Consider the following 11,720-nt stretch of genomic DNA (forward strand, 5'->3'; position numbering starts at 1 on the left):
TGCCCCATCCCTGGAAACATTCCAGGTCAGGTTGGACGGGGCCCTGAGCAACCTGATCTAGTTGAAGATGTCCCTGCCCACGGCAGGGGGGTTGGACTAGATGACCTTTAGAGGTCCCTTCCAACCCAAACTGTTCTATGATTCTGTGATAAGTGCTGCTGCTTTGCAGGTTATTAACAGTCACACTGAGCAAACTGCATATCCCAGAGCCCTACGGTACTGTCAGTGGGGGAACACAGAAATCCCAGGGGTTATTGCCCTATACAATCAGGTTAGTACCAAAGTGATTTTATGACACTGAGGGATGTGAAATCATGGGAGATTTGGGCAGAAAATAATCCCACAATGGGCCAACTACCTTTGAAACTGCCATATGGTTGTAACTGGCCTCTGCCAGCTTGCCTTTGGGAAGGAATCTCTCGCCTTGAGAAAGATTTCTCACTGCAGGTTTTCTGGCTCACGCTGGGCTTTCGTTAACTATATATTGCTTATGTATAGATCAACGAAGCATACGTGTCTGCACTTGCCTCAGCATCTTCAACCTCAAGAGGTTGATTGAACTTGGAATATAACGGCTATTTGAAACGAGAAAAGGCGCAAGTGCTCTCACTTGGCCAGCACTGGGTGGGAAACCCAGCAACCATAGCACGTCTGTCTGCCTAGGCACCAAACCCAAACCAAGGCAGCCCTGGCTTGTCCCCTACACCAGGGCCAGGCTCCCACTGAGCAGCCCCCAAACCCCCTTCCCACCTGGCCCAGAACCAGGGACCAGGCTGCAGCAGCACCAAAAGCTAAAAAAATCGGTTCTCACAAACAGCAACCACCTCCCAAACCCTGCCCGACCGCAGCGGCTGGCGCAGACCTTACCTCGGCCCCAAGGGGCAAAGCCACCATCCTCCTCAAAGCCCTGGGCTCACCCCACCAGCAGCCACCACAGCAGCTGCCCTTGTGTGTGTGGGTGTGGGGGTGTGTGTGGGCTCTTATCCTCAGGTAATTGGTGGCAGCTGATGGCACTATTCCCAGCTGGGGACACTGATTAAAGCAGCACCAGCCCTGCCATTCCCCGGGGGCTGGGTCCAGCCTGGCAGGTAGGAGTACCTGGGTCATGGCAGTCCTGGGTCCTGCCGGGGAGGGACCCTGGACCTGCTGTTTGGCCTGGCCACAGTGCACAGAGTTAATTAAATTGATCTGGATTTTGCTAAGTGGCTGCAGTGCCGCTGCCTGGGCTCCCCAGCAGCAGGAGTGTCTCATCTGAATGTAGATTGAAGTACAGTCAGTATTAGGTGTTCTCGATATAACGCATTCTCACGCCAAACTAAAGATGCAGATGCTGATCTGGGGTTTTCCTGGGGTAATGAAGGACCTGGGGGATTTGCAGATTTTTTCTTCCTACCTCCTTCAGATGATTTCTGGACCACAGTATTTTTTAGCTAGCGGGGGACAAAGCAGCAGGCCGGGCGGTTGGTAAGCAAAGCAGGGACCCACCTGCACCAGTGGCTGGACCGTGCCATGTCCCTAAGCCCATCACAGCCCAAAGCACCGGCCCGGCCAGGGTCATGTCCTCGGCCCCCCAACCTGTCCCAGGGTGGCCATGCCCCGAGAGCCCCCAGGAGATGGCAGCAGCCCTTCGTGTTCATGTCCTCTGGTGGGAAATCAGCCCCTTGCACCTTTCCGGAGGCTCCTCTCCTCCCGGGGCAGCGATGGGCTGCGGGTACAGCTGGGGCTTGGCCGAGGTGGCAGCTCAAGTGGTGCAGCCCAGCCCACGGGCACGGGTGCCCCAGCACGGAGCGGTGCAGCAGGGCCACATCCCCGCCGGCTGCACCATCACTGCTTCACCCCGGCGGGAGGAAGGCTCGGCTGCTGAGGAGGGAGAGCTTTGCTTGCCCCAAGTCCCTGTGCCCCGGCCAACGGGCCGTGCCCTGCCTCTGCAATCGCTCACCCACAGGACCAAAACCTGCCCACACTCTCCTGCCCCGGCCACGTGCAGCGGCAGGCACAGCAGCGATATTTTCATTTATCCCGGAACACGGCCGCTAACACATAACTGAACCAAGTCGAATGCCAGTTTTGCATGAGTGAATTTACTTCAAAAATGTACAATTTCTGGAACACGATGACTAGTCAGCAGAGACACCAAGTGCTTGTGATTCCCTCGTGTGCCGGAGTGCCTGGGACGGGGCACGGGGAGCAGTGCCCCGAGCTGTGGGGTGGGAAGGGGCCAAGCAACTGTGCCCTGGGCCGGGCGGTGACTGGCCCTCCTAGAAACCTGCACCCACGCTGGAAACTTTGTCCTCTTTCTTCACTGGCTGCCCTGATTTTTCTTTGTTTGTTTGCAGCGTTTTGCAAATATTGCACATCTTTGGGTTGGGTGGGGGTTTTTTGCATAGCAGGAGTAGGAAGCGAAGGCAGGAGTGTCGCTCCCTGTGTGGCTTTTCAGTTATTACTTGGCTCTTGTGCATAAACCCTGCCCTGCCCCAACCGTCTGCACTGCAGGTATCACACGTGGGCAAAACCATCCCGGGAGCATGCAAGTGCACCCCAGAGGTATCGGTGACCCTCTCCTGTCACGGGGAAACTGCTAATTAAAGTGGCTAAGTGGAAATGACCAAGGGACAAAAGCAAGTGCCATGACTGCCATGCTGTCGTGCGCTAATCAGAGCTGTGCAGCAGCAGCCGGTAATGATGGCACACACAGAAAGCAGGGGCAGGGCCACCCACGCCCCAGCACCCTTCGCTGCTTCGCTGGGTGCCTCTGCACGCACGCAGCAACCGCTTTCCCCGCCGCAGAGCTCGCACTGGCCCCTTTTGCCAGCTACAGTGGAACTGGGCCATAACATCGAGGCCAAAAAGCCCAGCTCCTGTTTTTAATGCCTGGGTTGCTTAAATGACCGGTGGTGGGCACTTGCCGTCTGCTCCCCCGGGGAGCACACCCGCTCCCCTGTATTTCTGCGCACCCCTGCAGCTAGCGGGTCTTTTGTGAAGCACTCCGTGTCCTCGGAAGAGAGGCTGCTGCTAAGAAAAGGCAGTGATACATCCCGGTTCTGGGAGGGACTGCTAAAAATAGCAATATCTGTATCTGGGGAGCAGAGGGAAGAAGGAGAGCTCGGGGTCAGCTTACAGGCAGGGCGGCTGGCCCGCAGAGCTGGCAGGCAGGGCTGGCGGGCAGAGCACAGCCAGCGACAGCATCGGGGGCAGCGGCTGCTTCCCAGCGCTCAGTACAGAAAACAGTTCACGGTTCCCATTTAGCACGTCCATGATTTAATGCCGCAGCTCTGGCGATGGGTTGTGGCGCGGTTTTGTTCATTAACCAGTGACAACGTAAAGCGCTCCCACGAGTAGCTGGCTGGCTGGGTGCCTGAGGGCAGCACGTTTCCCACTTCTGCTACTGACTTTTCTCATCCCCTTGAATGCATCTTTGAATTTTTTGGGGCATAACCAACCTCTCTCAGCACCCTGGCCGTGTTACTCACACCCTGCAAAGCAAAACCAGCTCCCGCCGTGCCCAAGGCTGGGCACACGAGCAGCTCGGTGCCGGGGGGTGGGATGGGGAGCCTCCGAGCTCAGCCCCAGGTGAGCTGCAGCGCGGGGCTGCCAGCATGCTACTGGAGAGAGACAGCTGCCTGCCTGCCCTGCGTCTGCCACAGCGGATAACCTGGGGACTTTTCTATTGTGGCTTTGCATCGGGCCCTTTCACAGCTTCTCGGTCCTTTTCGTCCCAGACTCTTCCCGTGGGTGAGCTGCCCGCACTGATCTCCAAATGCCGACGACAAGCCTGTGGGATGCTGTCGCCCAGGCAGCTGCTCCCCTGCGCAGCAGCGCAGATGCCATGAGCTGCTCCATCATCCCAGCCGCCGGGAGACACCCTACGGCCACAGCCCTGTCTCCAGGATGGTGCTCAGCCACAGATTCGCCATTCCCTGCCTGGAGAGCGTGACCTGGGACTGCTATTACTCACACCGGGATTATTTTAACCCCAAATCCTTACTCTAAAGACAAGCTCCCATTTCGATCTATAGGACGGTGGTGGGTTTGCGTTCAAATCGAGGGAGTGGGGTAACCCAGCCTGCACAGAGAGTAGTCTCTTGAGAGGTATATAAAGATGCTTCATAATCCCAAGTGAGGTAGCTGAGCGGCGTGGTCCCGCTCCCCGACGGGAAAGGACATGGTCAGTGGGGGCTGCAGGAGGTGGCGCGGGAGCCAGGATGCTTCTCGGGGCCTCCTGGCCCCTGGCCCTCCCTGCCAGGCACAGTTTCTTAAGACAACCAAGTTCCTACTTGGTCATCAGAGCACCAGGGTGGAAAAAAAAGGCCAAGGGCCCTGAGAGCAAGCCGCAGGAGAAACTGCGCCCTGGACTTGCGCCCAGGGCAGATTTCAGGCACTGGGGTCTATTTTTTTTTTTTTTTTTTTTGCAAGTACAAAGACTAGGCTCAGAGTTGCAAGTGCCAAACCAGAGGGGGAGGCAAGGTTGGTCTTAAATTTTCATGTCACTTCATCTGCAGAACATGCTGGGGACCCATCGGATACGTAGATGAGAGAAATGTTGCGTTTGGGTTTGTCTTCCAGTGCGCTGGTAGGACACAGCCGGGCACGGCTGGGCTCAGAGAAGGTCTTTCATGATATCCGATGGCAGGGCTTCCCCCACCACATTCGCAGCGCCCAGGCCCGACCTTTTTCGTGTGACAAGCACCATCACCTGCACCGTCCTCTTCAGCCCCGGCTGGCAAGCAGCTCCATCGGCCAGGATAGCCAGGGGAGCGCATCGGGGCGAGCTGCCAGGTGCCTGGGGGAGTTTGTAGCACTTGGGGTAGTTACTGAAACACTCAAAAGTGTCATTGCAGTTTCTGCAAGCCCCAGGGTGGTCACCGATGCCCGAGGATGGGAAGGGCTGGAGCGCAGCGCTCGGGCAGCTGCAGCAGAGGAGGGTGCGGATGGCCTGGAGGAGCACCACGTCCTTGGAGAGGAACTTCTGGAAGTTGGGTTTGAAGAGCAGGTACACCAGGGGGTTGTAGAGCGTCGAGGACTTGGCAAAGACGGCTGACAGCACAAAGGCCAGTGCCGGCACCTGGCTGGCGTCACCAAAGACTGCGCACAGGGCAATGACGGCGTAAGGGGTCCAGGCAGCCAGAAACCCCAGGCACACGGCAATGCTCAGCTGGAAGAGAAGGAGATGGAGATGGCGGTGCCATGAGCCTCCTGCGGCACATGTGGGATGCTGACCCGCCCCCACAAAACTCAGCCGTGTGCAACGGGACCCCGAGCAGTCGGTCACATCCCCAGGGAAAGGTGCTCAGCCTTCTGGACCCACCCCACTGCAGCATTGGGGTGTCAGACATCAGGGCAGCAACTCAGCACGTCCCAGCACGGGTGTATAAACCTGCACTCGCTTCGGGTGACTCACACCCGTCTCACCTGGGAAACTCGGGAACTGCCTCAGCCCGCCGCGGCAGACAGGCACGAAGCACACAATGACCCGGCTGGGACCAGGCCAGCATCAGACTCCAACAGCCTTTTGGCAGCGCTCAAAATCCCTCCGGCAATCTGTGTGCCGGGGTGCAGACTGACCGAGAGGCTCTGGAAACAGGCCATGCTCAGACCCCCGTTCCTCTAAGCAGACACGAACGCTTCCTTCAAGGCCAGGCTTGCAAGCTGTTTTCTTTCATGTTTGTTTTTTTTTTTAAAGGGTATCCACTTTTTTTTTTTACATATCCTTGGTAAATTAGAGTATTAGCTTGTAGTCTGGGGAACAATGACTCATGCATGCTCCTTTTATGATCTTTTCCAATGTAATTTAAAATGAAAACTCCTCCACCTGATGGCTTTAAACGAGGAGAAATGTGTTATTACCCACACTGATACAAACACCTGGAGAATTCATCATCAGCAGCAGACACCGCTGGCTGGCAGAAGGGGTTCTGCCACGTTTGCCTGCCCATGGGGCGGTGGGCTGGGGCAGGGGGCACCCTGAGACCCCGCATTGCCCCGAGCCCTCCCCTACCTTCACGACCAGGCTGTGCACGCTGCGGGCTCTGCGCTGGGGGGACGTGTGCTGCCTGACGGCTCTCCGGGACACCCGCACCGTCCAGAGGATCAGCGAGTAGGAGACGAGGATGAGGAGGCAGGGGAGAAGGTAGCAGAAGATGAAGAGGGCGAGGATGTAGAGCGTGGCCTCCCTGCTTGAGGCTTTCCACATGATGCAGCAGGCTGTCCCGTAGGGCTCGGGGCCGTAGCTGCCCCACTCAGCCAAGGGGGCCGTGGCAAACATCAGGGCGTATGCCCAGACGCACAGCAGGAGCACTCCGGCATGGCAGGGCGAGAACTTGTTGCCTGCAGCAGAGGGATCGGGGTGAGGATGGTTTCCCACGGGCAAGGGGGAGCGGAAAGAGGGGCTGTGACCCTGAGCTGCCCACACCTCCAGCGCTGGGGATGAGGCCAGCTGCCCTGGGAGACGGCCGGGGCCGCCTGGGCAGAGCAGGAGCTGCTGTGCACAGCATGGCAGCACTGCAGCCATGGAGCGGGCAGAGCCGCACCAGCGCTCACCCCCGGGCCCCGGGACACACGGGCATCCTCCTGTCCCCTTGGGCGGGCGGCCAGAGCAAGGAGCCAAGAGAAACGTAAGGGTTTGCCCCAATCTGGGCAGCAAGTGGCAGGATCAGCAGTGCACTCTCTCTTGGCTTTGGGAGGAATTGCTGGGAGGTCGTGTGGCTGCTGTGGCATGGCGGGGGGATGCTGCACCCGTGGCCCCACAGGGATACGGCTGCACCCACGGCCCCACGGGCAGCTGGGGGGGGAGGGAGGCAGGCTGCGTGGCTGCAGCAGCCTGAACACAGGGCAGGGAGAGCTGGCTCCAGGACTGCTCAAAGCCATCCCGGACGCTGTCATTTGAAGGACCTTTTCCTCTCTGGCAGACTGAAGCACTGAGGGAGGTGGGTTTTTTTCTTTTTGTCCCATCCCCCACCAAATCTAAAAGTCCCTGATCTTCTAAGAGCTCAGTATAAAGTGCTAAATCTTCAGCCATACATAGGAGTAACATTTTTCTTTGAAACTAAGCAATTAAAAGCACATTGAGATTAGCCACTTCCTCACGGAAAATGGGCCGGGGTGTAATGGGGAGAAAAGCTCAACGTGCCAAGCACTGGCTCATCTAGAGAGCAGAACCTGCACAGGGAAAAGCCATTGGTACCTGGGCTGCCTTTTAACAGCCAACTTCTATCTTTATCTTTCCTTCCACCTTTTTAGTGATCTCCTGAGCTGTTGTGCTGGCACATAACCAAGGTGACTCTGCTCCAGCATTGTCCTTGAGGCACCGTCAGCTGCTGGGGACAAAGCACGTTGGCGGAGGGGAGCAACCCCCCCCCCCCCCCCCCAGCCACAGGCTCGGGGCAGATGGGCAGCAAGCCACGGGAGAGGGGATGAGGATGCATCCTGGGGTGCTGGTCTGCGAATCAAACTAATATCTTTGATTTCCCATTTTATTTCTTTTTTTGGACTTGAATCCAAAGTCTTTTCTGAAGATACATGCTAGATGGAGGATTAGCAGCTGAGCTGAGGAAATTAAGAAGCAACTCCAAACAGGAGGAGCTGCAAATGTGTAGGGGACATCCCTGGGTCCCCTCGCTTCCTCAGGTGCTCTCTGCAGCGCATGCGCTCTACAAAGAGCTGGTGCCCAAGCTTAGAGCTGCAAACGTTCACATTAGCACTGCAGAGGAAGTCCGGGTGAAAACAGGGCTACAGAAGTGAGCTACAACACTGCAAACCCAGCCCTCCTGTATTAATTATTTCAGTGAATTATTAAATACATTTGGCCTATAGCTCTCCCACCAGGGACAAGGGAAAGCGGCTCTTCCTTGCACTGTCAGAGCTTGTGGCTTCCCAGATGCAGAGTCTGCTCTGGCCTAAGCTCAAGTCTGTGTATGGATGTTTGAAACCCTGTGACCTGCTGCGATACAGCAGCTGGGACTTTCCTGCAGAGGGAGGACAACCCTTTGGTACTTTTCTGGATGATGCTCCTGAGCCCTAGAGTGAAGCAGGCTCTGGAGGCAGGGACGGCTGAGATGCATGCACAGGTCATGGGCACAGGGTGCCAGGGCTCCATAGCCCCATGCAGGTGGAGGGGAGTGAATACACAAGTGATGAAAGCCTTCAGCGTCTGCTGCGCCGGTGTGTTCACTGGGAATAGGTAGCCCTGGGGCAAAGCTTTCCCAGAAGAGGTGGATCTGGCCCATAAGAGAAGGAAGTAAAAGGGTTATGTTAACAGAGAGGGGTGTAAGTATAGATCAGATAATGCATCCCAGCACCTACCATATGCTGGGTAACAGACCTTCAGGCAGCAAACAGTGCTGAGCACCGTCAGGCTGGTGAGGCTGCACAGCCCAAACAAGACGCCGCAGAAGGCATAGAGGGTGCACACCGCCTGGTTGAACAGCCACCTGCAAGGGAAAGCCTGCGGGTAAACCCAGCCCTTCCCCTCTGCCCGGGGCGGCTGGCTGACAGCCCCTGCCACTCGGCTGGACGGGAGTTGTCTCCGTGGTCCCTGCTCTGGAGGAAGGCTGGGTATTTTCCAGCCGCTCTCCTGGCAGTGAGGCCTCAGCTGCTGGTCCCACACCAGAAACAAAGCTGTCCATGCATGGAGCGGCTGCAATGGGCTGCACGGATACCAGCACCTGATTGCCCAAGGAAACATGGGCATGATCTTGCCCCTAATTTGTTCCCTGAGCATCCCAGTGACAGGCACAGATGGAGCCGCGGGAGCTGCCCTGATCCACGCCGGCGCACACCACTGCAATGCCTGTGACATGTGGGTGCCAGCTCGGAAACCCACCACCAAACCCCTTTTACAGCAAGTCTGTTTGATAAACCGGAGGGACAGGGAACAGCAAGCCACCCTGCTGCGGGGTGGATGTCTGTGAGGTTACACAGCGGCCCAGTGCCACCAGACTGACTCCTTGGGTCCCTCCAGACCCCTGTCAGGGATATCCCCGTTTCAAGACAAGGTTTGCAAACTGCACCCAGGGCCATTGGCCAGCGCAGAGCCGCTTCCACAAGGTACCTGTGTGCAAAGAAGGATGAGGTGGCCAAGGGGAAGAGCGTCACCGTCATGCTCAGGTCACTGATGGCCAGGTTGACAATGAAGAACTCGGCAGGCTTCAGCATGGACCTCTTCCGATAGGCCACCAGCAGAAGCAGCGAGTTCCCAGAGAGGGACACGATGCCTGCGGAGAAGGCAGAGGAACAGTGCTGTATGTAACAGAGCTGGGAAAGGAGCCAAGATCATCTTGAGATGTTTGGAAGCAAACACCAAGATGTCTACAGAGGGTGGAAAGGGCTCCAGGCTTCCCTCTCCGGAGTGGGTTGAGCAGGACCTGCAGAGCTCTGTGAGCACATCTGGAGCTGCTTTACATTGAATTTGATCCCTTCCCCTTCCTGAGATCCTACAGAGGCATTTGGTAGGAGGGCAGTGGTGGGATGAGACTGCAGTGGGCTCCGGGTGCAGAATCTGGCCAGACTCACTTCTTCCAGCTGGAAGGAGCAAGGGAGGTACTTCCTTCCAGCTAGATAAATAACGGGAGCTTTGTGCGATTGCTCTTCTGATGTGAGGCCAAGGAGCTGGGCCCCTTCGCCTTTTTAATTTCTTCCTGGCAATGTCACTCCTGTGAGTCTGTGTTGTCCAATATCATGGTAACAAAATAAACAAGAAGAAAGGCATTATGGAGATCAAGGAAAATCCAGACTAAACAAAAGATGGCTCTTTGTTTGCTATTAGTGTATTTAAAACAACAGTAGTGATTAAAATTGTATAACAAGGGCTTCCTCTCTTTTTTTAATTACGAAATTGTGCTTTCATTGAAAAGAGGTTTCAGTGTCCTCAGAAGGGGAATCTTTGCTGCTCGTGGGGCAGGTTGGGTAGGACGAGAGTTTCTCCCTAATGGATTAGGCTGTAAATTAAATATTATGGTAAGAACCAGCTTCCAAAGCCGCTGAACGGCCAACACTAAAGTTCCTCTCAGGAACAGGATTCCCACGCAAGACCTGGCCAAATCCAGGGCTTGGAGGCTTTGGAGTTGCTGGAGGGTAGAGTGCTGAGATGTTTGTCCTTGTTCCCAGCCTCACGAGGCGTTTTTCCCACAGAGCTAGTCTCACATCTGTACTAAGTACATTTGATTAGCTTTACTAACTCCTAGGAGCTGTAGGTGCCTATAGGACTGCTGGCAGTCCCAGTGGCATAAGCATCCCTTGGGTTCCCCATGCTCGCAGGCATGAAAAGCTTCTAGCGTTTGGGAGACAACGTGCTCAGGGCTCAGAAAATTCGAAGGCTTTTCTCTGCCCATCATTCACTTCTGGCCCACACCAACCAGGTCTAGGCCACCTCAGAGCACGTCCCAGCCCCTCAAGTTGTGCCTGCTGGCTTTTCAGTGCCACTGACCCCAAATCGCAGGACATTCACCGGCATCTTCTGCGGAAAGCAAGGGCCAGCTGGAGGTCCAAATCCCCTTCAATAGTCATGAAGCTGGCAATGCTGACAGAGTCCCTGTCCGTCTCACATCGGGTGGCTGCAGTAGGAGTTACAGCACGTTCCTCAAAGGTTGTTCTTCAACTTTCCAAATATTTAAAAACATAACTGGTACTTGCAGCTCCCCTGAGAGGGGAGTGCAGTCACCAAGCTTTGGCCAGATCATCCTTTTGAGTAACGTGGGAGGGCTAACATGGGAAGGGCCAGTTTGATTATTCTGGTAATGACTGAACACTTCTGGAAGTATCAGTGACTGCAAAAGGCCTGAATGTCTCTGGCAGGCAGGCAGGCACCTGGGCTGCCCGCAGCAGTCGCAGGTATAACAGCCTGTCTTTCCTTACCAAAGACTAAATAGAGCGTGCCAAAAATCAGGTCTTCTCTCTCCGATAAGGTGGAGATGAACACTGAGGCGTTGGACGCATTTCCCATCTGCAAAGCAAGATACAAATACAAGTGAGAGTGAATTTTGGCTAATGAAGGACTGCTCGGCTTCCTCGGTTCCCAGGGAGGACAGCTCTGCGACACGCTCCTGGCATGGTGCTACAACGAAGCCGGCAGCGTACAACCCCCCCGGCCCCGCCACTGCGGGAGGTGGCTTCATTAACGCTGTGTGCAGCACTGACCTAACCGGCTGGGCAGGGGGCCGATCATAGGATCAGGCTGGTAATCTCACTTGATTACCATTTCTTCAATTACAGATTTTACTGATTAGCATTAGTCTTTGGATCTAAATTTTCTTTGCAAGTCTCGGCCATGTGCTGACTGCAGCAGGCGCTGCGTGTTTGGACACGGGCACCGGCTGCTTGGAGCTGGAGGCTTCATGTTCTGCAAAGTCCCCCACGTCCTCCAGGCTTGCCCCGTCCTTCACGTGCCTCTGCCTGTCCCTGTGTCCACACCAGCAGACAGACTTGGCCCAAACTGCCCTTGCGATGCAGCCAAGACCTGTTCATGTGCCATCCTGGTGGCACTTTAATTGCCTCCACTGTGAGATGTGCACTGCATGTGCCAAGAAGGGCCTGTGCAGACAAGGGGACTTGCAACAAGCTGTCCATCAAACCCCTGCCCAGGACACCCCACAGCTGGGAACAGAAAGGAATTGTCACCCCGATCATCACTGCGCCTGCCTGGGACCTTCCTTCTCAGCTGTAACTAGATCTGATCCGTGCTGCCAGCAGTGCAGGCGGTGAAGAACTTGAGGGTGAACACATGTATT

At 55.9% G+C, this 11,720-nt stretch overlaps 1 protein-coding gene across 1 annotated transcript; it reads right to left on the minus strand.

The window, feature by feature from the left end:
* Positions 1-4,597: 4,597 nt before the first annotated feature.
* Positions 4,598-10,936, minus strand: LOC103901723 (opsin-5-like). Its single transcript, XM_009282648.1, has 5 exons — positions 10,849-10,936; positions 9,047-9,209; positions 8,299-8,426; positions 5,996-6,324; positions 4,598-5,152 (listed from the first exon to the last, which is right to left on the minus strand). Exons 1-5 carry the CDS (start codon positions 10,934-10,936, stop codon positions 4,598-4,600), a joined length of 1,263 nt encoding a protein of 420 aa, XP_009280923.1.
* Positions 10,937-11,720: the final 784 nt, after the last annotated feature.

Source organism: Aptenodytes forsteri, unplaced genomic scaffold (assembly GCF_000699145.1).
Source record: "Aptenodytes forsteri isolate BGI_AS27 unplaced genomic scaffold, ASM69914v1 Scaffold374, whole genome shotgun sequence".
NCBI lineage: Eukaryota > Metazoa > Chordata > Aves > Sphenisciformes > Spheniscidae > Aptenodytes > Aptenodytes forsteri.